Source organism: Balaenoptera borealis (genome assembly GCF_965194805.1).
Source record: "Balaenoptera borealis genome assembly, chromosome: 5".
Classification (NCBI taxonomy): Eukaryota; Metazoa; Chordata; class Mammalia; order Artiodactyla; family Balaenopteridae; genus Balaenoptera; species Balaenoptera borealis.
The window spans coordinates 139973837-139996560 of record NC_138862.1 but is presented as its reverse complement, the minus strand read 5'-3'; the positions used below and the strand labels follow the sequence as shown (position 1 = coordinate 139996560).

Genomic DNA, 22724 nt, shown 5'->3' with positions numbered 1-22724 from the left:
GAGTCAAGGGGCAGGGGTGTGGGGTATTGTGAGACAACATGGATTCTTAAATCAAGCTATCATGTTTAGGAAGAACCACAAAAACTAAAGAAACCTTGATGTTCTTGATGAATATAAGGTTCTAGAATACACAAATTCAAGAGTGCAGTATATGATTTCCACCTTACAACACAAGCAGAGACGAAAATTTTATGTGAGCTCTTCAGACCGCAACTAATGTTATTAAACATAAACAGTTAAGTAAAAAATAAACAACCGATGAAATGTAAAACATCTGGCCAGGTTCATTTTTAGATAGCTCCTACCACACATCAGCCAAAACAAAAAGACATATTACCTACAAGTTACAGACCTTAAATAGCTCAAACCTTGAGATCCTTAAATGCTTAGATTCTACTCTAGTCCTTAAGGGTGAAGAGCTGCTAGCAAAGAGCACAAAAAAACAGTGCTCACTTTGTAGGCAAGTTAAACCAATATGTCTTACACCTTAAACTTACACAATATTATGTCAGTTATCTCTCAAAAACAAACAAAAAAACCAGGGCTCACAGCTGTAGTCATAGTGGCACTGTCATACCTCCTAAGGATATTAATATGTGGTCAACATAGTGGAAAGGTATCCAGCCAGTAACCATTAACACAGAAATTGGGATGTAAAGTGCTTCTAAAGTTGGTTTAAAAAGCCAGCTCAATCTGTATTCGTAGAAAATATTAAGGAAGTTTTATGTGTTAGAATGAAAACCTTTTGACAATTTCATTAATGAAATGTAGACAATCTAATTGGTATTAAATGGAAATGGAGATTATATATATATACACACCCATACACACATATCAGAGGATATGTATATTTATGATGATGCACTGATAAGGGGTTAAATTTCTCTTTTAAATGTCCTTCCTGAGATGTCATTAGGAAAAAATACACTTCGAAGATAACTGGGAGTATCCAAAACAAAAACAAAGTTCTAGTCTCAGGCTACATTTCCCAGGAGTTAAGTCCTTCACTACCGGTACTTCAGTGTTTTTGTTATTTTAATATGTACTGTGAAGGGGGGCAGGGTTAGCACATAGCAAGTCCCAAACATATCGGCCCAGGTATTTTGCCTAAGATGCATATGTACTTTGGAAAATGCTGCAACTGACAATCACTTGCCAAAAAGCACTTATAACAACTAACTTTTTGCACCAGTTTAAGGTGGGTGGACATAACCTCAAACTCTTTAAAACTCTTCCTACCATGTGGGCTAGTTAACTTTGGCCCAATTTGCTTTCTGGAGGAGGCTAAAGCTTGAGAGGTAATACTTCATTATTAAATCATACGTATATATATTTTTATATTTCATTATTAAACGGTATATACACACACACACACAAATGTATTAACAAAGAAACCACAAAGAACGTGTGATACACTTCATTAAAATTTTTTAAAATACCAAGATTTCTGAATCAAAATAAAAGCTGCATGATATGGACTATATTTTTGATGCTCATCCATTATAAAAACCATAAAATACTAAAATGGGATCACACTGTAACATGATATACAAATGGAGGGGGTTGACAATCACTGTTATACTGCTGAGTCTATTAAAGTGGAAATACCACTTATCTACTGTATTTCCTATATGTAGGGAAAAGCCAGGAGATACTAGAGTTCTGTAATTTATCTTATTGCGAGGATCTGAAACTACAAATAAAATTCTCAAGTGTACTTACTTGAGAACATACACTCAATGCATAGCATAAAGTTATGCTCCTGAAAGACGGACTCCAAGAAGTTGCTACATGCCAATGGGTATCCGCCTTACATATTTCAAAAGTATGACTTTAAAATGTATAAAATACCTGGGAAAAACATGGTACTGCTTAGTTACACACCCCCTGCAAAATACTGCGAATCTTAAAGCTGTCCACACAGTATCTAATTCAAAAGCTTCATTTGGCAGATGAAACTGACGCCCAAAACAGGCTGTTTTGCCCCTTGCTATATACAGTTGTGGATTTCTCTGATGAGGTTCAATTATCTAATTTCTTGTCTTCTATTCACAACAATGCTCTGTTAGTTGTCTCCTCTTTGTCCTGCATCTTACCGTCCCCTTGCCTCAGTCTTACCAAAACCACTGTAAGCAGGGCTTACTCTACCTCTTTCCCCTCTCCTTCCATCTTTCTCTTCAGGTCCCATTTCCCTTTCATGTCCCTCTTCATTAATCACTCACTTTTTCTCTTCCCTCAGTTATTTAGAATTAGAATTGTAATGTTAACTCTTTTACTATTTACTTTTACTATTTTCACTATTCATTCTAAAGCCAATATAATTCAGCACAAACATGTATTAACTTGAAGAAGCTTCTAATCATTATCAAGAAAGATACCAATCAAATCTTATACTTGAGGACACTGATTCCACTCATGTTTGCATCTGTATTTTAGCTTCCATACAACCGTCTTGGGGATAACCAGTAAATCAAAATATTAAACAACATTATCTTAACAAAAATCAAGTTATAAAGCTTGAGTCTGCTGCTCAGCTCTTCACTCTGTGACCTATTTAGTACCCATCATCATACAATCAGAACAGCAAAATCTTATTTGTCAACGTATGATTCAATTAAATGAAAAAAGGATAAAAAAAAATCTTACCCCCAATGGTACTCTCTTGAAATTCATGAAATTGGCCCTTCACAAAACGAAGCACCAGGCTCGATTTGCCAACAGCAGACTCTCCCAGAAGTACTAATTTGAACTGGCATATTTTATTTCCAGTATTTGGCCCATTGGGTCTTGTTGCTCCTCGATTAGCCATGTCCAAATTTGAAAGAAGTCCCTAATTTCAGTCTCTTAAATGAACTTCCAGGATGCAAGGTGTCAATTTTTTTCTTTCTGGAGGTAGAGAAACCTGTAAAAAAACAAATACGAAGTAATTAAGTATACAAATCAGCAAAACAAAGCAAATCTACTATTAATCACTTTGGTAAATTCTGCCTGTAACACATTATTGCATGACAATTATTACCTCTAATAGACACTGAATGTCATTTACTTTAATTCACTACCTTTGTCAATACCGTAAAGGCATGAGATTTGAGCCTAAAGTCATGCTGTAATTTTCAAGGCTTTTAAAACATTTTAAAGCTAACCTTTATCAAAGACTCCATTTTGTGCCAGGTGGTTTTAAGTACTTAACGCAGCCACTCAACAATCCTGTAAATTTGGCTATTACAATCCTTAAAAATGAGGAAAACAGGCACAGAGAGGTTAAGTAACTTGAGGTCACACAGTTACTGTGACGGAGCTTCAACAGAGCTGAGTTTCAAACCCTGGCAACCTGAGAGGTGACTCAAGTACTTAGGTTAAAACAGTTTTGAGTAAAATTAAGTTAATAAGTGGAAAGCTCTTAGAATAGATCTTAGAACATAGTAACAGCTCAATAAATGTTGGCCATTATTATTTGAAGGCTTCTGTTAAACGGTACATGTTTTTTGTTTATTTAACGGTAGCTTTGGAGCAACAAATATATTAAGTAGGTGGTGTGTCTGGTGCCTAAAAGACTTAAAACTGTTTTCTGATGTGCTCAAGTACATCAGACGTGGAACTGTTAACTGCAGTTCTCTATGTGGTGAGTGAATTAGTGTCTTATTTAGTTATACTTTTCTGTAGTTCTGGAGCTAACAAATGTGTCGTTCGTTACTTTCTATTTAACAGATTTAGAAAAAACTAGCCTGAAGGGCAACTTCTATGTCTTCTACTATTATCTAAGAACGCTAAATTTCAATCTCAAAGGAATTAGGGAACTTTCAAAGAACTCTTTTCCAATCTACTCACAAATCAATCATAATAGTTTTCTTCCATCTTTAATCAAAACCTGATCATGTGCTAATAACATTAAATCTGATGATTCCTCTTCTCAAATCACTGTTCTATTTCATTTAGGTACCTAATAAGAAATTTGCCTTACCCATGAAATGAGTTTATACAAGAATCCCTCTTGACCATGAACTCATTAATAAACATATCCATGAGAACTTACATTCATGGCAGTAAAATCACCTCTGCCTTACCTGAACAGCAGCTTTGAAGAGTCCTTATCTTTTAGTAATACGTACTGAAATATTGACAAATGAAATAATAGGTCTGAGTTGCTTCCAAACAATGGGGGCGTAAATAAAACAAGATGGGCCATAAGATAACTGAAGCTAGATGATGAGTTCATTATACTATTCTTCCTACTTCTGTACATTTAAAAAATTTTCTGTAATAAAAAAATGCTCCAACCCCACATCTACCCTCCTACCACCCCCAAAAACATACAAGATTTGGGGATCTAATCCTGGCTAGTTATACCAATTTCTGCTGGAGCAAGTGCTTTCATTTCAAAGCCTCTATTTCCAGTATACCTAACTTTCACAGCTGCTGTGGGAAGTAAACAAGAGACTATATATGTAAAAAGTTTCTAATACAGTGGTCAACACACAGCAGGGATTGAAAATTGGCAATTAAAGTGCCCCTTTGATGAAATAATGACCAAGTATCAATAGAAAGTCAGGTAGACTGAAAATGCACCTTCCGATAGTACACACGATAGCAACTAAAACACTTCCCAACTGTCTGATTACCTACAAAACAGCAAACTGAATTACTCATCAAGGACAACATGCTCCGAATTTCCACAGTCCTCCCAAAATTTCAGGGAAAACATCAGATGCCCATTAAAAAAGATTATGATTTAGCTTTGTCTTTTAAGGTTTAAAGCCTTGCATTATAGTTCCCTCCAAGGATCTCAAACAAAACATAACTAAATCTAATTATAAATATACAGTTAGCATAACATTAAGGTTAAAAGTTACGTTTTGTAACAGTTGCATTCACTACTTAAACTTCTGTTTCACAAAAGCCCAAGATTTTGCATAAAGTGCTTTTTAAATCTTTTGAAAACACCTGGCATTCTAGAGTTAAAGTCCTCCTGGGTGCTCTTTGATCAAAACTAACAGCAGCTTACATTTCTGGGTACTTATTTTGTGCCAAGCACCATCCTATGAATTAGGCTCACAGCAACCCTACGAGCTCTTTTTATTATCCCCATTTTACACTAAGAATAAAGTTTCTGAGCTGTCCTAAATTATCGCAGTCATGTCCATGTGGGGTTTTTTCCTCCTAGTTATGTGAAAGGCAATTGACTGGACACTTAGGCACCACTTCAGCAAAACACAAAAACCAAATATGTGAATTATGACGTTCAGAGCTTGAAAAAGTCTCAGGAGAGTAACCAGCTTCCAGGGAGGCGAACAACAGAGCACGTTTAAAGGGCTCTACCCACTGAGTGTGTTCAGCGACCTAGCTGTGCCGAGTTGTTTAAGGCTGCGGTTCACCACCTTCCAACGATGAGACAAGAGTCCCTAGACAGCCCGGCTTCCCGAGCCGCCTCCTCCCTCCATTACCCGGCTCAGGGAGTCGGGGGGTAGGCGGAGCTCCCCAAATTCACACCTGCTGGAGGCCCCAGTTCCTCCTCCGAGAGCACCTGAGCAACTGACACCCAGCTCCGATCGCTCGAGCAGGCAGGCCCCGCCAGGCCCCTGGGCCGTCTCTCCCATCCTCCTCCCCCGAATCCGGCCTGCTTCTGGCCGGAGACCACCCCCCCAACCCCGGGCTGCCAGGACGGAGCAGGCGGAACCGCGGCCTCCGGCCCTCTCTCGCGGCGCCATCTTGAGAAGGGAACAGGGTGACACCCGTCGCTCCCTCGGCCGGTCCCCAAATCCTGGCCTCCGGAGCCCCTCGAAGGATGAGTCACCAGGGCCGGCGGGTCGAGACGCCGGGTTCGGCCCATCTCCGGTCCCGGGCCCCGACGCGCGAGAGAGAAGGGCGGAGGACTCCGCGCCGGCAGGGCCCGCGGGCCACCCGGGGTCCCGACCCGCTCCGCGCAGGCGGAGGGCCGGCTCGGTTACCTGAGTCCGCAGCGCGCGAGGCCGCGGCGCCGAAGCTTCCGGCTGCAGGTCCCAGGCGGAGCCCAAGAGGAGGCTGAGGCTGAGGCGGCGGTGGCGGCGCGTCTCCTCGTCTCGCCGCTCCCCTCAGACTGGACGGTGCGGGGCTCGTGCCGCGGTGCCGCCCCCGTTGGTCTCCGTCTCCGCCTCCCGCCGCTCCGCCTTCCTCTTTGCTTTTTCCTCCTCCGCCGCCGCCGGCGCTCGAGTTCCCACTAATTCTTCCTCCTCCTCCCTCCTCCCCTCAGGCCGGCCGTCGGCTCCTTCGCTAACCAAAACACAAACACTCCAGTCCCAGCGCGGTAGCCACTTCCGCCGCCCGGCGCCGGCCTCGCCGCCACGTCGCCGCACGTCGCGGATTACGCCCCTTCGTCACTTCCGGTCGTCCCCCGTCCGCCCGTTCCATCCGCTCCCCCGCCCCTTCCCAGAGCCTTAAGAGTCCGGGCTGGGCCGCGGGGCGGGGCGGCCGCGTCACGTGACCCCAGCGAGCCGCGGGGTCGGGTACGGCCGCGGGCCGCCTCCCCTCCCCCGCTTCCCCGGGGCGCGCGCGGCCCCGCCCCCGCCGGCGCCATTGTTATCTGGGCGGCGGTCCGTGGCTCCCCGTGGCCGAGGGCGGGGACGGGGCGGGGACGGGGCGGGGGTACTCCTCGGCCGGCCTGCTCTAGGGGGGAGCTCAGGAGAACTTGGGTGTGTTGCTCCCAGCAGGTGTGGGGCGGCGAAGTTCCCTCTGTGAATATTAGCTCCCAGTTCCCCTTACCCTACCTCTGCAACACCCCAACTCTGCCAGCTCGGCTAAGGGGCCTTTTTGTGGGGGCTTTTCTAGCACAAGAGAGCCTTCCAACACGTCCCTGGGGATGGGTGGATAGGTAAGGGGCATTTACTCCAGGGAGGAGGATGCGATCCTCCCCACCCCCCCGAAAGTTGTCTTTAGGCGGGGACATTTTCAATAATAACTTGCTTTTCTTGAGAGCCTACCTGTTTTGGGTGCGGAGGGGCAAGTTATAAAATAATAGGTAGCTTTTACAAAGATTTACCGTCGCGGGTTACTGCACTAAACGCTTTACAGGAATTATCCCATTTTCTTCCTACGCTATGAGGCTCTCACTCTGAAACTAGCTCTATCGTCCGCCTCCCTACATTGGAATATTACCTCCCCAAAGTGGTCCTCGCCGCTGTCTAGCACAGCGGCTGGCAGCCAGGAGTCTTCAGTCGTGGCTGTGGAATTCACGAATGTGCCGTGCCTGTTTTACAGGTAAAGAATTTGAGGCACAGAGATTGTGTAACTTGTCCAAAATCACCGCGGAGTAGGTGATGAAATTGTGTTCTAACCTGCAGGCTGGCTCCAGAATCTGAGTTCTTAAGCACAATTCCAGTAAAAGAATCCAAGACATTCATTAGCCTCCAGTGCAGACCTACTTAAGACAAGCTGTTTTGGCTCCATCTCACACAACAGTCCCTGGCTGGGCATCTGAAACAAAACAAAACAAAATTCCTTTTGGAATTTGGTAGAATGTTAAATCGATTTTTCCTCAGGATGAGGGTTGCTTTTTCAGTTTGCTGTTTACTATTTATAGCCCTGCCATGAGGCCATCAGTATTGATCGTCTAGATGTGTACTTGGCCTAAGGTATCCTGTCGGTGCTCAGTCAACATTTTGCAATGAAGATGATTTGAACCCTTGAACAGCCAGCCTTTCAGATCAACCTCCCAGTTACTAACCCCAAGAACATGATGTGTCATGTGCAAACGGTGTCTGTGGCATTTTACCCCAAGGGGTGGTTCCAATATGGTATGTTAGTCATGGTGATACCTCTTGGACAATCCCAGGAAGAATCAGGAAACAGGATATGTCACATCAGTTTTGGCATGTCAACAGTATGCCCCAAACCAGACCTATTCCATCCCAAACGTGCTTCTGCTTGGTGACTGGTATTAACAGCCTCCCAGTCACCTAGACTTGAAAGAGCAGAATCATCTTCAGCTCTTCGTTGTCCCATTCTGTCACCCAAAATTCTCTAATCCCAAATCTAAGCTCTAATCCCAAAGCCTGGGCCATGGTAGTATTTGTATAAGCTGAAATTAATGCACACTCCTGCCTTTTCAACCCATTCTTTACACTTTGGCCAGTCACTCTCCTACTCAAAAATATGCAATTGCTAAATAGAGTACAAAGTTCTTCAACTCTGGTCCCAACCCATGTTTCTTTCGTTCTATTTCTAAAGACTCCCTCTCCCCAAACTCTTGCCTTGTGACCTAATCATACCAGTCTGCTCTGTGTTCCCAGAGTGTCGCCTGTGTGTTTCCATCTTGGCATCTTTGATCACTTTGTTCTCTGCACCTTGGAATACCACTACCTCTCATCACTGCAGGTCTCACCTTGGCCAGGATGCCAACTCCTCTGGATGGCATCTGAGGCTACTTCTACTGGATTTAGTGGTCTTTTTCCTGTAGTTTCATGATACTTTACTCTCTGTAATAGTTCTAATATGTATCTGCCTTCCTTTAGAGTTAGAGAGTACCTGCCTAGACTTTCCTCCTCAGGCTTTCATTCCCATTAGGATTTTAAAGTTCTTAAGGACCAGGACCATAATTTATTCATGATTTAAATTCCTCTCAGAGGAACTTTGATTGATATAATAGGGACTCCCCAAAATTTGTGAGCTTAATTGCATTTTTTTTTTTTGGCCGTGCCATGCAGCTTGTGCAATCTTAGTTCCCTGACCAGGGATTAAACCCGGCCTTTGGTAGTGAAAGCACTGAGTCACTAACTACTGAACCACCAGGGAATTCCCAAGCTTAATTACATTTAGAATGGTGAACATTTGACTTAAGTCCTCACAAATAACACCTGGATGCTGAAATTTATACATTGTTAGGAACTCCCCATCATTGTTCTAGGGTATTGCTTCCTCATTCATTTCTTTCTACCAATTTTTAAAATATTTTTTTTATTTATTTATTTTGGCTGTGCCGAGTCTTAGATGAGGCACACAGGATCTTTGTTGCGGCATGCAGACTTCTTAGTTGTGGCATGCATGCGGGATCTAGTTCCCCGACCAGAGGTTGAACCCCGGGCTCCCTGCGTTGGGAGCGCAGAGCAGAGTCTTACCCACTGGACCACCAGGGGAGTCCCACTTTCTACCAGTTTTGTCTTTTAATTCACCTCCTTCGTGAGGGAATTCCTGGCGGTCCAGAGGTTAGCAGCGCTTTCACTGCTGAGGCCTGGGTTCAATGGTCAGGGAACTAAGATCCCGCAAGCTGCGGGGCAAGGCCAGAAAAAAAAAACCAATTCTCTGTATTCATGAATACATTCCACAGTATTTTATAGTTTAGTCATAATGTTTGCCTGGGGAGTGCTGCTCCAGTGGCTGGTACCTCTAAGATCCAGTAGTAATTTTGGAGAGATGAAAATGCCACAGTAAAGCTTTGCTCTTGTACTGCCACTCACAATAGGCCTGTGTTTTTTTTTTCCCTAACCCTGGATAACTGAGGAGGACTGATAATTGGATACATTCTAGTAGCAAATGAGAGATCCTACTGAAGCCGTGTAACTTGGAGTGGGACTTGAACCCACAGGCCGGGACCCAAACCCAGCCAAAACCCAGATTGGGACTTGAACCCATGGTCTTTTAACGGAGATCACACCTCGTCTCAGGACTTAATGAAGTTCAGGTTCTTGATGTCTCATCGCAGAAAGAATTCAGTGAGAGACAAAGTGATAGGTAAGAAGTGGATTTATTTAGAGAGAGACACACTCCAAAGACAGAGTGTGGGCCATCTCAGAAGGTGAGAGCAGCACCAGGGTACGGGGGTTGTCAGTTTTTATAGGGGTGGGTAATTTTCATAGGCTAAAGAGTGGGAGGAGTATTCCAGCTATTTTGGAGAAGGGATGGGGATTTCCAGGAATTGGGCCACCGCCCACTTTTTGACCTTTATGGTTGATCTTGGAACTGTCATGGCGCCTGTGGGTGTGTCATCAGCTTGCTGATGTGTTACAATGATCGTATACTGAGGCTCAAGGTCTAGTGGAAGTCGACTTGTCCACCACCTTGGACCTATTTGGTTCTAATCTGTTTATGTCGTGTCCTCCGGCTATGTTATTCTTTTAAAGGTTGTGCCCTGCCCCCTTCTCTCCTGTTTAACTACTAGGTGGTAAAATTTCTTAAGGAAGCTACAAAATGGTTGGAGCCTAAATAAAGTCATGCAGAACTGAACACTGCCCTTAGTGCTGCCTTTGCCCTCAAATCTCTAAACACCGACTCAGGAATTCCCAGCACCTTGCATCTCTCAATCATCCACAACACTCCATGTCTTCTACCTTCTCCTCCAGGAAATCTTTCCATTGTGTACTTGAAGAATGACTCTTTGCATAGATGGTAATGAATGGTAACACTTACTTTTAACTGGGACTGTCTGGAGACAAACCGAAAGGTAATTCTGGCATAAGGAATTGTAGGCATGGTGGCAAGGCAGTGAGAAAAAGACTATGGAAACTTGAGCTATTCAGGTTTAAAAGCTAGTGTCTTTGCAGGGCATCAGGAAAGCCTCAGCTCAATGTCACATACCTAAGGGATTTCTAAGCCCATCAATTCTAAAGTAGCTTCCCTCCATATCAAAGTCTTCTGTTTTCTTCATGATACTCATCACTCATCATGGGAAATGATCTTATTTATTGGTTTACTTGATGGTTATCTATCCCTACTAGAATATAAATTCTATGAGGTAGGGATTGGCTTAGTCCATTGCATTCCCAGTACTGACACAAAATGAGGACTCAGTACTGTAGATATTTGTAAACAAAAGAATCGAATGAACACTTATACAGACATACCTTGATTTACACACAATCAAGTCATTTAAATTGCTTAGGGGGAGAAGAATATTTATATTAGCTATCTAGAAAATTACAGGACACTGTTTTTACAAATGTAAAATAGTATCCCTTAACCACTTTTTAAAAAAATTTGGATTTTGCAAATTTTTCATTTGGCTTTCTTAAAAAAGTGGAATCTCATAAATTTCATTCAAATTCTAAGCGAGGTGTTCTGTATCCCCTATATGTGTAGAACATGACAAATATTCACCAAATACACATTCATTAAAACTTGAGTTTAAAAAAAATCCCATACTTAATTTTGAGTTCGCCACATTATTTTAAAAATTCAATATGCATTATTGTGTAACGCATTTCAAATTTTAATATATTTACTTGAAGTGCTATTTAAAGCCTATTTACTGAAGTGTGTTTTCAAAGACGTTAAGATGTTCCTTACCACAGCTGCCAGATATAGTAACTTTACAGAATTTTTAAAGAATGTCTTAAGCGCTGAAAGAACTACATGCAGTGTGCATGTACTTTCACAAGGAAGGGTCTAAAATTGGTGGTCACCACCAGAAAGAGGGTTATTTATTCTCTGATCGCCAGTAAATTTAATAGGCCCGTGGCCAGGAGGAGGCCCCTGGCTGAACCCATCCTAATGGGACTGCGTTGCTTGGGAAACCAAAGAGAAGTTTGCGGTCATTTGCTCTAGAGCCCAAGACCACATCCTTCAAGTTTTCCTGCCCTCCAAATCTACTAAAGAAGGGGGAAAAAAGAGAGAAGGAATAAGGGAGGATGGGGGGAACGAAGGGGAGAGAAAGAGGAGGGGGGGAGAGGAGAAAGAGGGAGAGAGATGGGCGGGGGCCTGCCCTGGAAAGAGCTGCGCTCCAAGCCCCGCCCCCGTTTCCCAGGTAACCGGGTAAACAGACCTCCATCTCCTTTTCCCCAGTGAACTCTGCTAGGTGTGAAGTGGCGGGCAGGAAGCAGTGGGCAGGGAGTCCGAGTGGAGATGTGCTCTTTCGTGAGAGTGGGGTCCCCCAAAGGGTTGGGGCCCTCCAAGGGATTGGGATCTTCCCTCGAGCCAGGTACAGCTTACCCCTTAGAGATGAGTGCCCTTGGAGGAATGAGGGTATCTGAGAGGAAATCTCCCCTGAGCATGGACGTGGCACTCACCCAGGAAGGAAAAGATGACTTAGGAGAGAGAAGGGTCTTCATGGGAACAACATCTCCCACGGAGTTGGGGCTTAGAGTGGGATTAGGAAAAGAAGATTCTCCATGCAGTAATAAATATGAGGAGGGGATGGCTTCACCGGAAACAAAATGTCCATCGAGCAATGGGCTTGATATAAGATTAAAAAGACAGAATATTTCTAGGACTTTCATGGACGGGAGTAATTTAGGAGTCAACAGAGTCTCAGCCTCACAGGAAACAAAATTTCCTCTGAGAATGTTGCCAGGAAGAGCGGGTTTAGAAAATGAGCGTTTCCTGGCAGGGTGTTGTCCTCGAAGGGTAACACAGTCTCCACTGGGCCTGGTGTGTGAAAGTCCACAGGCTCTAGGGAGCAGGAGATGTCCTGTGGCTGGTGACCCTGAAGAGTTAGGGGCTTCAGTGGGGAAGCAACCTACTTTGGGTATGGAACCTAGACAGGAACTGGAAAAAGAGTCCACCTGTGTGGTGATGAAGCACAGCACAGAGATACAGCCTCCTGTGGAGGTGGACCTGGGGCTCCCCCAACTAGAGGATCCAGATGAAACGAAGCCTACAGAGCCCCAAATGGGCTTGGTGATAGGACCTTCTGAGTGCCAGTTGGCTCAACAACCTGAAGTGCAAAGGGAGACTGAGAACATTGAACCAGGACTAGAACCTCCAGATCGCATCAGACCCATCTACTCTGGGAAATTTTTTGATCGGTTACCTTGCTTGCCAAGTGTAAGTTTTTTCCTAGTACTTTCCCTAGGAACTATGTATAGCCATGTCTCTATCAAGATGATAAATTAGTGAGACTTGTTAGGATTTGCGGAGTCAAATTGCAGAGATTTTGTTGAGATTCTGATATTCCTTGTCCCAAGAGACTCTTTCCAGCTGTTACTTTGTCCGATCTCCTCTGACTCTCTGCCTCCTTTTCTAATGTCAGCTTTGTTTTCTGTGCACACGAATGGTTCCTTTTGATTTCTCCCTCCTTTCTCCTCTGACCTACATTTCATTCCTCAATCTGCATTTTCTCAACCCTCCAACTGCAATACATGTTATATCCTAATATTCACGTACTTTTTTCAAAAACAGTTTGCTTTTTCTATTCATTATTCTGTGAGTTATTTATTCTTTCAGCAAAGACTTGTGGTGGTCCTTATGCTGGGTCCAGGGCACTATCAAATGAAAAGCATATGATTCTTATCCCATGGGTTTAGGCTCTCACTCCAATGCTGGAGACAATAACTAAACAAATATTATATAGCTGTCTAAATGCATAGGAAACAAATTCTTCCTTAATAGAAGTACACTCTAAATATGAAGCGCAATGGAAAGTTCGGGCAATTTTTTTTGGAGGAGATAGGAAAGGCTTTACAGAGCAAGTAATATTTCAGCTAATTTAGAAAGGTGTCAGTATTTGTCAGATGGAAACGGTTGGAGCATCTTGGGCAAAGAATGGCATAGAGTATGACCAAAGCTTCTTGTGTTGGGAGGTATAAGCAATGCTGTTTAGCCAGCATGGTGGTAAGAGATGAAGAAGAAATCTAAAGGTCCAGAATGCAGGGGTAAAATGTATGGGTACAGAAGCAATGGTGGATCTTCATGAGGGAAGAAATAAATAAAATTTGCCTTTTGGAAAGATAATTCTGATGTGAATAATAATGGTGGACTTGAAGGGTAAGATATTGGATGACAGGAAAAAGTTAGAAGGCTATTTCAAGGTAATGATGGCCTGAAATTAACATAGAGTTGGAAAGAATTGGAGAGGAGAGAGCAATCCTGAGAACCTTTTAGGAGATGGTATTGTTAAGAATTGCCATCCAGTTGTGGATCTATGTGGTGAAAGAGAGGGAAGTTGATGGATGACTTAAGAGTTTCTAGGTTGATAATGAGACATCTTCTGGTTTGGTGACACACGAATATCTGGTGTTGGCCATCCTGAGTTTCAGATATTTACAGGATATCAGATGAAAAAGCCAGGGAGACAGTTGGAGCCATGGGTGGAAATGGGACAAAGAAGGTCTAGGCAAGATCTTACCTTGGGAAACACATGAGATGATCAGAGAAAGAAATGTCAACTAGGTGAGCTCTTGAGGACAAGGATTTTCTCTTATTTATCATGTAGCTTCATGGCATATCACAATGTCCAGCTTATACTGGTCATTCAGTAAATATATGTTTGATAAATGGAAGGAAGGCTGGATGATTACGTGGGAGAAAAAACAGTCAGAGAAGAAAGAGGTGAGTCTGAGAGGGTGGTATTGAGCAACATAAGGGGAGCATCCTTAAAGTATTCTGGGAATAAAGGAGAGATTAGAGAACACAATTCTGCTGAAGTGGTCACAGGGATTCTGCAGAACTGTTTGGTTTTTTTTTTTGGCATCTGCAGACTTTTGTTCCCCTTGGGACTCAGGGTGTTCTTTTGTCTTTGACCCACTTTGCTTTCTGGTTCCGTTACTGGATTTCCCCAGCCACTCTCTTCTCACTTGACCATGCCTGCTTCTCCTTTCTGGATCGGTTCTGCAGTCTATGGGTCTATGGCTTCAGACCTGATCTCACGCACGAGCAGAAACCAGCTTCCGGTTTCCAATACAGGCAGTTCTAAAACCTCTGCTTCCTGCTACCTCTCACGTCCTCCTTTCTAAATGTGAGAGGACAGGGAAGAGAGCTTCAAGGAGAAAGTGACCAACAGTGTTAAAACGTCTCTGATAGGGTAAATAGAATAAAGATGAATTAGCTTTGGGCATTAAGGGAATTAGCAACATAGTGAGAATGCAGATTCCAATATACTGAAGAGTGAAATTAGAATTGGAGAAAACTATTGTAACTTTTTTTTTCCCTTAAGAAGTGTGACAGTGAAGAGAACAGAGTAAAGATTCCATTTAGGAATAATTTTATTTATTTAGTGAATCAGTAGGGGAGTTTGAGATAACACAAACGAGATGGGTGGAACCAGACCCTAGATAAGCAGGAGGCAGTGGAACCGGGATCACAGGCCAGAGGAGAGATTAGCCTAGACTAGAAAAAAGGTTCCTTTTAAAATAATTTTTTAAATATTAAAATATCTACTTTCACTATAAAACAAAGATAATAACATAGAAAATTTAGAAAACAGGAATGAAAACACAATAATGTTATCACCCTAACACTATGCCTACTGGCACTTTGCTGCCCTCACATTAATTGTTATCAGTGGCTTTACTATATCAACATCACTACCCATGGAGCTTTGCAGGTATTAACTCTTTACCGGTGAGGAAACTGAGGAAAATTAGATAATTTGGCCAAAGTCTTACAGCTAAGAAGTGGTAGCCCCAGGATTTGAAGTCACCACTTCCAATTTAAGAGTCTGAGTTCTAGACTGTACTATACTTCCCATGACACTTTTCTCCTAATTCATTTTTATGTAGTTGTTACAGCAAGCATAAAAATTGTCTTGAGTTTTCACTTACTATTATTTAATAAATTTTTCAGTGTTATTACAGAGAACTTAAAAGATGTTTTAGTGATAAAAGCAATATTTCCTTAAGCCCATATATGATTCTTTAGATAACTCATTTCCTCTCTTTTTGGACAATAGATTTTTTTCCAGATTTTTCTGTAAAAATAGTCTATGAACTTCTTTATGTATATGTCTTAGAATATTTCCTTAGGATAGAGTTTCAACAGAAGCCAAAGGATGAATCTTTCTCTAGTTCTTGTTGCCAAATCCCTTCCTAAAAGATTGTACCACTAAGTTTTAAAAACTAATAATGATTTGTAAGGCATTGTTTTAATTCACATTTCTTTGATTTATAATGAGATTGAAAATTGTTTCATATGTTTGTTTTCATTGTTTTTTTTTTTTTATTCTTACATCTGGTCATCTTGCTGAACTCTGATTGGTCTTAATTGCTTATTATTTCTTTTGGATTTGCTAGGTAGACAATCATATTGACACTTCTTTTGTCTTTCCTTCTTTAATATATATAACTCTCATTTCAATTGCCTATCTCACTGCATTGCCTACGATCAATAATACAATATTGAAAGGTCGCTTTTCAGACTTTAATGGGAATGATTCTAATGGTTCACCATTAAGTATTATTTTTGCCATATCCATTCCCAGTTTGCTAAGTATGTTTAAAAGTCAGGAATAGAGCTTGAACTATGAAGAGCTTTCCCCACGTTTGTTGAAATATATCTTTCCTGAATGAATACAGTTAATTTTCTAATAGCAAACCATCTTCATATTTTTGGGCTAAACCCTACTTGGTTGTGATATATTATTATTATAATATATTCTAGGATTTGATTTGCCAGTTTTTAGTGGAATTTTTGCATCTATGATCCCATGTAATATTGGACACAGTTTTCCTTTTTGTGTTATCTTTCTGGGAGTTTGGTATTAGGGTAATGCTAGCACATGAAAAGAATTGAGAAGTCTTCCATATTTTCATTTTCTTTATGCTTGTAACAGTTTAGATATTGTGTGTATTATCTACTTCTCGTAGGCTTAGTGGAACATATACAACTGAAAGGAAAAGAATAGGAGATCCCCAGCATCCTGATCAAGGGATAGGATGGTGAAGTATTTGATGCCCCTGAGTTCATCCAGTTTCAGAGAAGGGAAGAAGTTCATTTGGGAGAGGTCAAAACCCATTTTCAAGTATGACAGTGAGCAGAGTTCAGATGGAAATACCTATGTGAAGAGCCTGCTAAAATCAACCCGCGTGGACACTAGCTTTTCATCAGGGTGCACTCAGGAAACTGTCATCTCCACGAGAGGCTGTTCCAGTGTTGGGGGGAGGGGAACAGATGCATCTCACTGTAAGGACACTCATACTGTGGTTTGAAGTTGCTGCCCAGAGTTGGCTGCAAGTGAAGGTCTGCTCTGATGGATTTATGAGACCCCATTAGACCTTCTCGTCCTGCTGGTAAAACAGTCATTGGTATAGCAGCAAGGACCTGTATTCAGGAAAAGCCAAGAAATGGTGGCCCAAGAGGAGAGTTTTGGAGTGCTCTTCAAGAACTAAAGAGTCTGGTAAAACGAGGTCCTCTCTGTGTAGGCCCTTGAAAGGGCTCTTGGACAGCACTCTGGTAGAGATCAAAATCTCTCTAATGGTCATTTCTCCAAGACATCCTGACGCTGTCCCTTGATTGACATTAATGCATTGACTATGGCAGAAACCTTGGGGTTATTAAGACTAAACAACTGAACCTTAAAAAGTGCATTGATAAATGGTATTGAGGCCTGAAGTACAAAGAGGAGGAAGGAAGGAAAGTTTCAAAGAAAGGTTTTAAAAAGATAATATTGTCTACAATGACTAGACAGTATGTTAGGCGCTAGGGCTACAAAGATGAAAAATGATACAGTACCGTCTTTCCAAAAACCTTACAGTCTAGAGACTTGAGACCAATAGACCAATGATTTTACAATGTAGTAAATGTCATGCAAAGGGATGCCTTATTTTCTTCCTCTTCTACACAAAGAGACCCTGATAGCTATTTGGGGGATGGGTAGAGGCAAAGGGGTCACCTATTTGTAAATCTTGTGAGAACCTGATAGTCATGCAAGCCCTGATACTCAAAAAAAAAAAAAAAAAAAAAAGTCACAAAGATTCATTTTGTCTGAATTTGCAAAGAGCCAATCTCTGCAGAATTCTGAGAAGTGGGTGGTTTTATTTGCCTAATGGGTTCAGGGCCTTCTGGGCAGAAAGATTGATGCCATCATTCCTAACTTTTTTGCTGAGATATTCCGAGTTAGGAATATCTATGAGTAAAACAGCGTGATCTTGACCAAGGGAGAGATTGGGACCATTATGCCAGCCCACACTGAGTTTGGAGAGTGGATGATTATGGGTCAGTGGGTCTTCAGCAGCTGAAAATGGTCTTGTATCAACCTTCCTGAGTTGACTTGAATCATACTTGGCCACTGAAACCTGTAATATTGGGGACCAACTGACGAGGTGGCCAAGGGAGATGGCACTGCTGTGGCTGGGAACTGAGGAAGGAGGTGCCTGAGTGAGGAGGTGGTCAGTGCAGTTGGGAGTTTGATTACAGACAGAGGGCCTGAGCAGATAAGTAAAGACTGAGGACAGTAGGAGCTAGGTTTCTAACTGGTAGAGAAAAAACTTACTAATACGAAAAGGAGAAGGATAGAAGGAATCCTGTTGTGTTGGATTGTAATTGGAGGTATTGGTGGAAACTCATGGTATATCTATGTCTATGTCTATGTCTATATCTATATCTATATCTATATATCTATGTCTATATCCATGTCAATATCTAAGCTAGATACATTTAACTAAACAGAGTATCATAGAATTGATATAGATGTAAGTGTGTGGGGTGTGTATACACCACACATTTCCTAGCTCCATCCTCTAAGAGGATCTAGAAACAATGTTTACTTAGTAGCAATGAACACACCAGAACCGGGATCTTGATTTCTAAATATCATTCTCTACTAAAAGGAATCAGGACTCTTCGGGGGAATGGCTGACTCTAGGGCTGGTGTAGTACGCTATGAACTTGGAACACCTTTGAGAATGAAAAAGTAAGAAAATGCTCAAAGAATAATGCAGATATGTCAAAGGGGTGCAGAAACAAGCTTGAAGGAGCTCCCAGTGGCCCAAACTGTTATACTTTGAGCACTGAATAAAATTAACATTGAATAAAAGGGGAAGGGAGGGAGAGATAAACTAGGAGTTTGGGATTAACAGATACACACTGCCGTATATAAAATAGATGAACAACAAGGACCTACTGTATAGCACAGGGAACTATATTCAATATCTTGTAATAACCTATGGAAAAAAATTGAAAAAAAATAACCAAATCATTTTGCTGTAAACTGGAGACTAACACAATATTGTAAATGAACTATACTTCAATTAAGAAATTACCATTGAATAAAACAGAAATCCATGAGCCCATACTGATATAAATACATGAGTGTTTGAAAAAATAGCAAGAAAAAAAAATTTCCTTGCAGTATAGTGTAGATGGAATGATGGAATTAGAAAGTCACCATTTGGCAACCATCATAGTAGTAATGATTTAGGTAAGAGTCATCAATGGATGACTCTTAAAACAGTAGGTAAAAGTTTAGTGAGGAACTGGATATTTACACAGAATAATTTTTTAAATTGATACATAGTTGATTTACAATGTTGTGTTAATTTCTGCCTTACAGCAATGTGATTCAGTTACACGTATATATAAATCTTTTTTATATTCTTATCCATTATGTTTATCACAGGATATTGAACATAGTTCCCTGTGTTTTACATCGGACCTTGTTGTTTATCCATTACATAGAATAATTACTGATTACAAACTTTACAGTGGAGAAACCTAGCTGGCTTTACCTTCCTTTAGTGATCAAAGTTAACACTATCAGTAATAGGACAAATTGACAGCGTGTGCTTCCTGATAGAAAAACACAGCATTGTTCCTCTGATAGCCCTGACAAAAATGTATAACTTTCATCATAAGAGAACACTAGTCAAACCCAAACTGAGGAACATTTAACAAAATAACTGACCTATACTCAAAAAATGTCAAGGTCATGAAAGATAAGAGAACATTAGGAACTGTTCCTGACCAAAGAAGACAGAACAGACATGACAAGTAAATGCTATGCATGTGTGCTGGTTACCGAGGCACTTGGATCCTGACTCCCCTCAAGAGGACCTGCTGGGTGCGGGTCTGGGCCGGGGTCGGGGGGTGGGGAGAGTGTAGCCGGTTGACAGCCTTCACCTGCTGCCCCATAGATCCCCTGCAGCATTCCTTCACCAGGCCTCACTCCCCAGGACAGAGCAAGGCAGGGACTCTTGAACTGAACTTGTTCGGCCAACACAGATTCCTTTAATGGGAAACGTAGTCTCAGAGACCACACACTGGCCTGGCCAAAGTGTTCTCAGAACTGTGCTGTGGCCTGAAGCTCTTCTTTTTTTTTTTTTTTTTTTTTTTAGTAATCAATTTTATTTTTTTATTTTTATTTTTAACGTGATAATCCATTTATTTATTTATTTATTTATTTATTTATTTATGGCTGTGTTGGGTCTTCGTTTCTGTGCGAGGGCTCTCTCCAGTTATGGCAAGTGGGGACCACTCTTCATCGCAGTGCGCCGGCCTCTCACTATCACGGCCTCTCTTGTTGCAGAGCACAAGCTCCAGATGCGCAGGCTCAGTAGTTGTGGCTCACGGGCCTAGTTGCTCCGCGGCATGTGGGATCCTCCCAGACCAGGGCTCGAACCCGTGTCCCCTGCATTGGCAGGCAGACTCTCAACCACTGCGCCACCAGGGAAGCCCTGAAGCTCTTCTTAATACTTCCTTCCTGCTCTCCTTTCACAGGTGACATGGTCTGAAAGCTCTCCCTGCCTACCCTCCTCCTCCCCCTTCATCTTTCACAGGTGTTTCCCTTCATAAATCTCTTGTATGGCTAATGGAGGTTGTCTGGTTTTCAGGGGAGCCGAGCACTCACGCTGTGACCTTGGATTTACTCCTTTTTCTAGAAAGGACTATACTGGGGCAACTGGTGATATCTGAATCTGGTCCTTATATTAGATACTAGAATTATATCCATGCTAATTTCCTGACTTTTGTGGCCTGCAATTGTTTTTTTTTTCTTAAGATAATAAACCATGAGGAAAAAGAAAATAAAAAAGGACACAATCGTTTAAAAATTTCAATAAATTTTAGAAAATAGGAAGATGGAGACATGGCCACTGATTTTGCAGGGGGAAATGAAATATGAGGGAAAGCAGGTGGTAATTTCCACCAGAAATGATCCCATTTGCCTGGAATAATCCCTGAGAAGCTCAGCCCATGGAAGAAGATGTAGTAAAACTTGGATCTGAAAACTGAAGGATTGGTTGAAGGTCCAAATTCAGTGTAGCTGGGTTTCCAGTTCCCCTCCTCCATTCTATGCTACCATGATTCCTACCTCTCTCCACCAGCTCCCACGCCGTTCTACCAAAACTGTGGGTTTATTTTCCCAAAATTGTTTTTGGAGTCAAAAGACTCCAAGCCAAAGATAAGGCAGGAGGGCAGCTCCAGGCTGAAAATGGGACGTTAGTAAGTAAAAGTATAGTTTCTGTACTGCAGTTTCCCTAGCTTCCTCTCCCAGTGGGTCCTTCAAGGGCCAGCAGCCGGGGGTAAAGCCCACCCTCTCACCAGGAGGCAGTGATTAGAGAGACAGAAGGGCATGACCGATAAGAGTATAGACTCAGAAGCCAGCCTGCTTGGGCTCAGATATCTGCCAATATAGGAGCAGTGTAACCCTGTTACTCAACCTCTCTGTGCCTCAGTTTGCTTACGAGGGAGATGATAATAGTACCTACCTTGTGGAAACCATTATGAGTATTAAATGAAATAATACATAGGAAGCCCTTAGAATGGTATCCAGACTATGTGATGTGCTTTATTATCGTCAGTTATTATTACCATTATTATTAGTCTCTGGAAATTCTGAATAGCCTAGAGGAAAAAAAAAATTTATACTGGGGACTTTACCAAAATAAAGACTGCCTCATTAACTGATCATATTATAGGAAAGCCTGAGAGTCAGCAAGCCCTGTAACACACAGAGCTCCATAATCATCTCTGTGGAGTCTTAAACTTTGTGATGATCAAACACCAGCTTGAAGGGAGGGGCTGAAACAAGCTAACAGAAAACCCAGAGAGAACAGTGGAAATGTAAGCACACAGGAAAGTTACTTGAGAGATAAAAGATGTTGCATTAGTAAGACAAGATTGGAACTTTTAAAAGAACAGCCAGAAGCTAACACAACACTGTAAAGCAACTATACTCCAATAAAAAAAAAAAAAAAAAAAAAAAAGAACAGCCAGAGAAGAAGAAATGACATTTTAGAACTTAAATATAAGTTATTTAGAGAGTCTGAATAAAAATTCAGTAGAGGATTGGAGGATGAACTCAAAGACATTTCCGAGACATTAAAACAAATGCCCTTGAGGCAAAAGGAAGAAGACTCAGAGAAGATCATTGTTCCCTTTCTCGGGTTAAGGGGTCCCTAGGATCAGCAGAGGTCCCCCCTTTAGAGCTGAGGAAGTAGAACTTAAGGTGACCGTTAAAGCTGCTCTTAAGTTCTGTCCTGGCTCTGCATATACTTGATTCTCATTCTTATTTCTAGTGCTCTTGCAGCTGTTTCCCTTCTATTTGATATTGTTTATAGATTTTTTGAAAGCCTTCATTGCTTTCTTTTGCTTAATAAAGCAGTACGCAGTAAAATATTGAGAAAAAAGTACAAAGAAGAAAATAAAAGCACATGTAATCTCACCACTCAGAAATGGCGATCACAACTAACAACTTTTTGTCTATGGTGTTCTGTGCATATTGCAGATAGAGATGTGATTCTTTGAATTTGTACGATGCAAATTTACGTCTTTGTTTTAAATTCATGAACATCTTCCTATACCATTAAAATGATGTATATACATCATTTTAAATGATTCCACGATAGCATATCTTTTGAAGGTACCATATTTTATTTAACCATTTGCCTGTTGTTGCGTATTTAGTGTGTTTATACCTATATAAATAAAACAAAAGTTCATTCCGTTTGTCTCTTACTGGACCACATGAAAAATTCCACAACAGATTTTCACCAAACTTGGGAAGTATGTTTGGGATAGCCAGATTCAAAGTGTAGGCTATGAAGAATAGAGTATATTCATGTTGTGGAGCTTGATGGAGAAATAATATGGGAGGGAAAATAATTTTCCCTCTA

General features: G+C 41.7%; 2 protein-coding genes and 1 pseudogene across 4 annotated transcripts in view; 1 reads left to right on the top strand and 2 right to left on the bottom strand.

Annotated features, from left to right (window-relative positions):
• RAB5A (RAB5A, member RAS oncogene family) overlaps positions 1 to 6260 on the bottom strand; it is a 30657-nt gene extending 24397 nt beyond the window's left edge. The window contains exons 1-2 of one of the 2 annotated variants that reach the window (XM_082392823.1): positions 5946 to 6260; positions 2647 to 2902 (exon numbers count right to left, since the gene is read on the bottom strand). In XM_082392823.1, coding sequence (XP_082248949.1) covers positions 2647 to 2809 — 163 coding nt within the window. In that variant the 5' untranslated portion in view covers positions 2810 to 2902; positions 5946 to 6260. The remainder of the gene's footprint in view (positions 1 to 2646; positions 2903 to 5945) is intronic. The other variant, XM_082392822.1, reaches the window with a different exon arrangement.
• The window catches only part of LOC309629083 (centromere protein U pseudogene), a 385624-nt pseudogene that overhangs the window by 282660 nt on the left and 80240 nt on the right, over positions 1 to 22724 (bottom strand). The gene's annotated exons all lie outside the window — the stretch shown is intronic.
• EFHB (EF-hand domain family member B) overlaps positions 6439 to 22724 on the top strand; it is a 55047-nt gene continuing 38761 nt past the window's right edge. Inside the window, exon 1 of the mRNA XM_082392855.1 lies at positions 6439 to 12726. Within this exon, the coding sequence (XP_082248981.1) occupies positions 11806 to 12726 (921 nt within the window). The 5' untranslated portion in view covers positions 6439 to 11805. The remainder of the gene's footprint in view (positions 12727 to 22724) is intronic.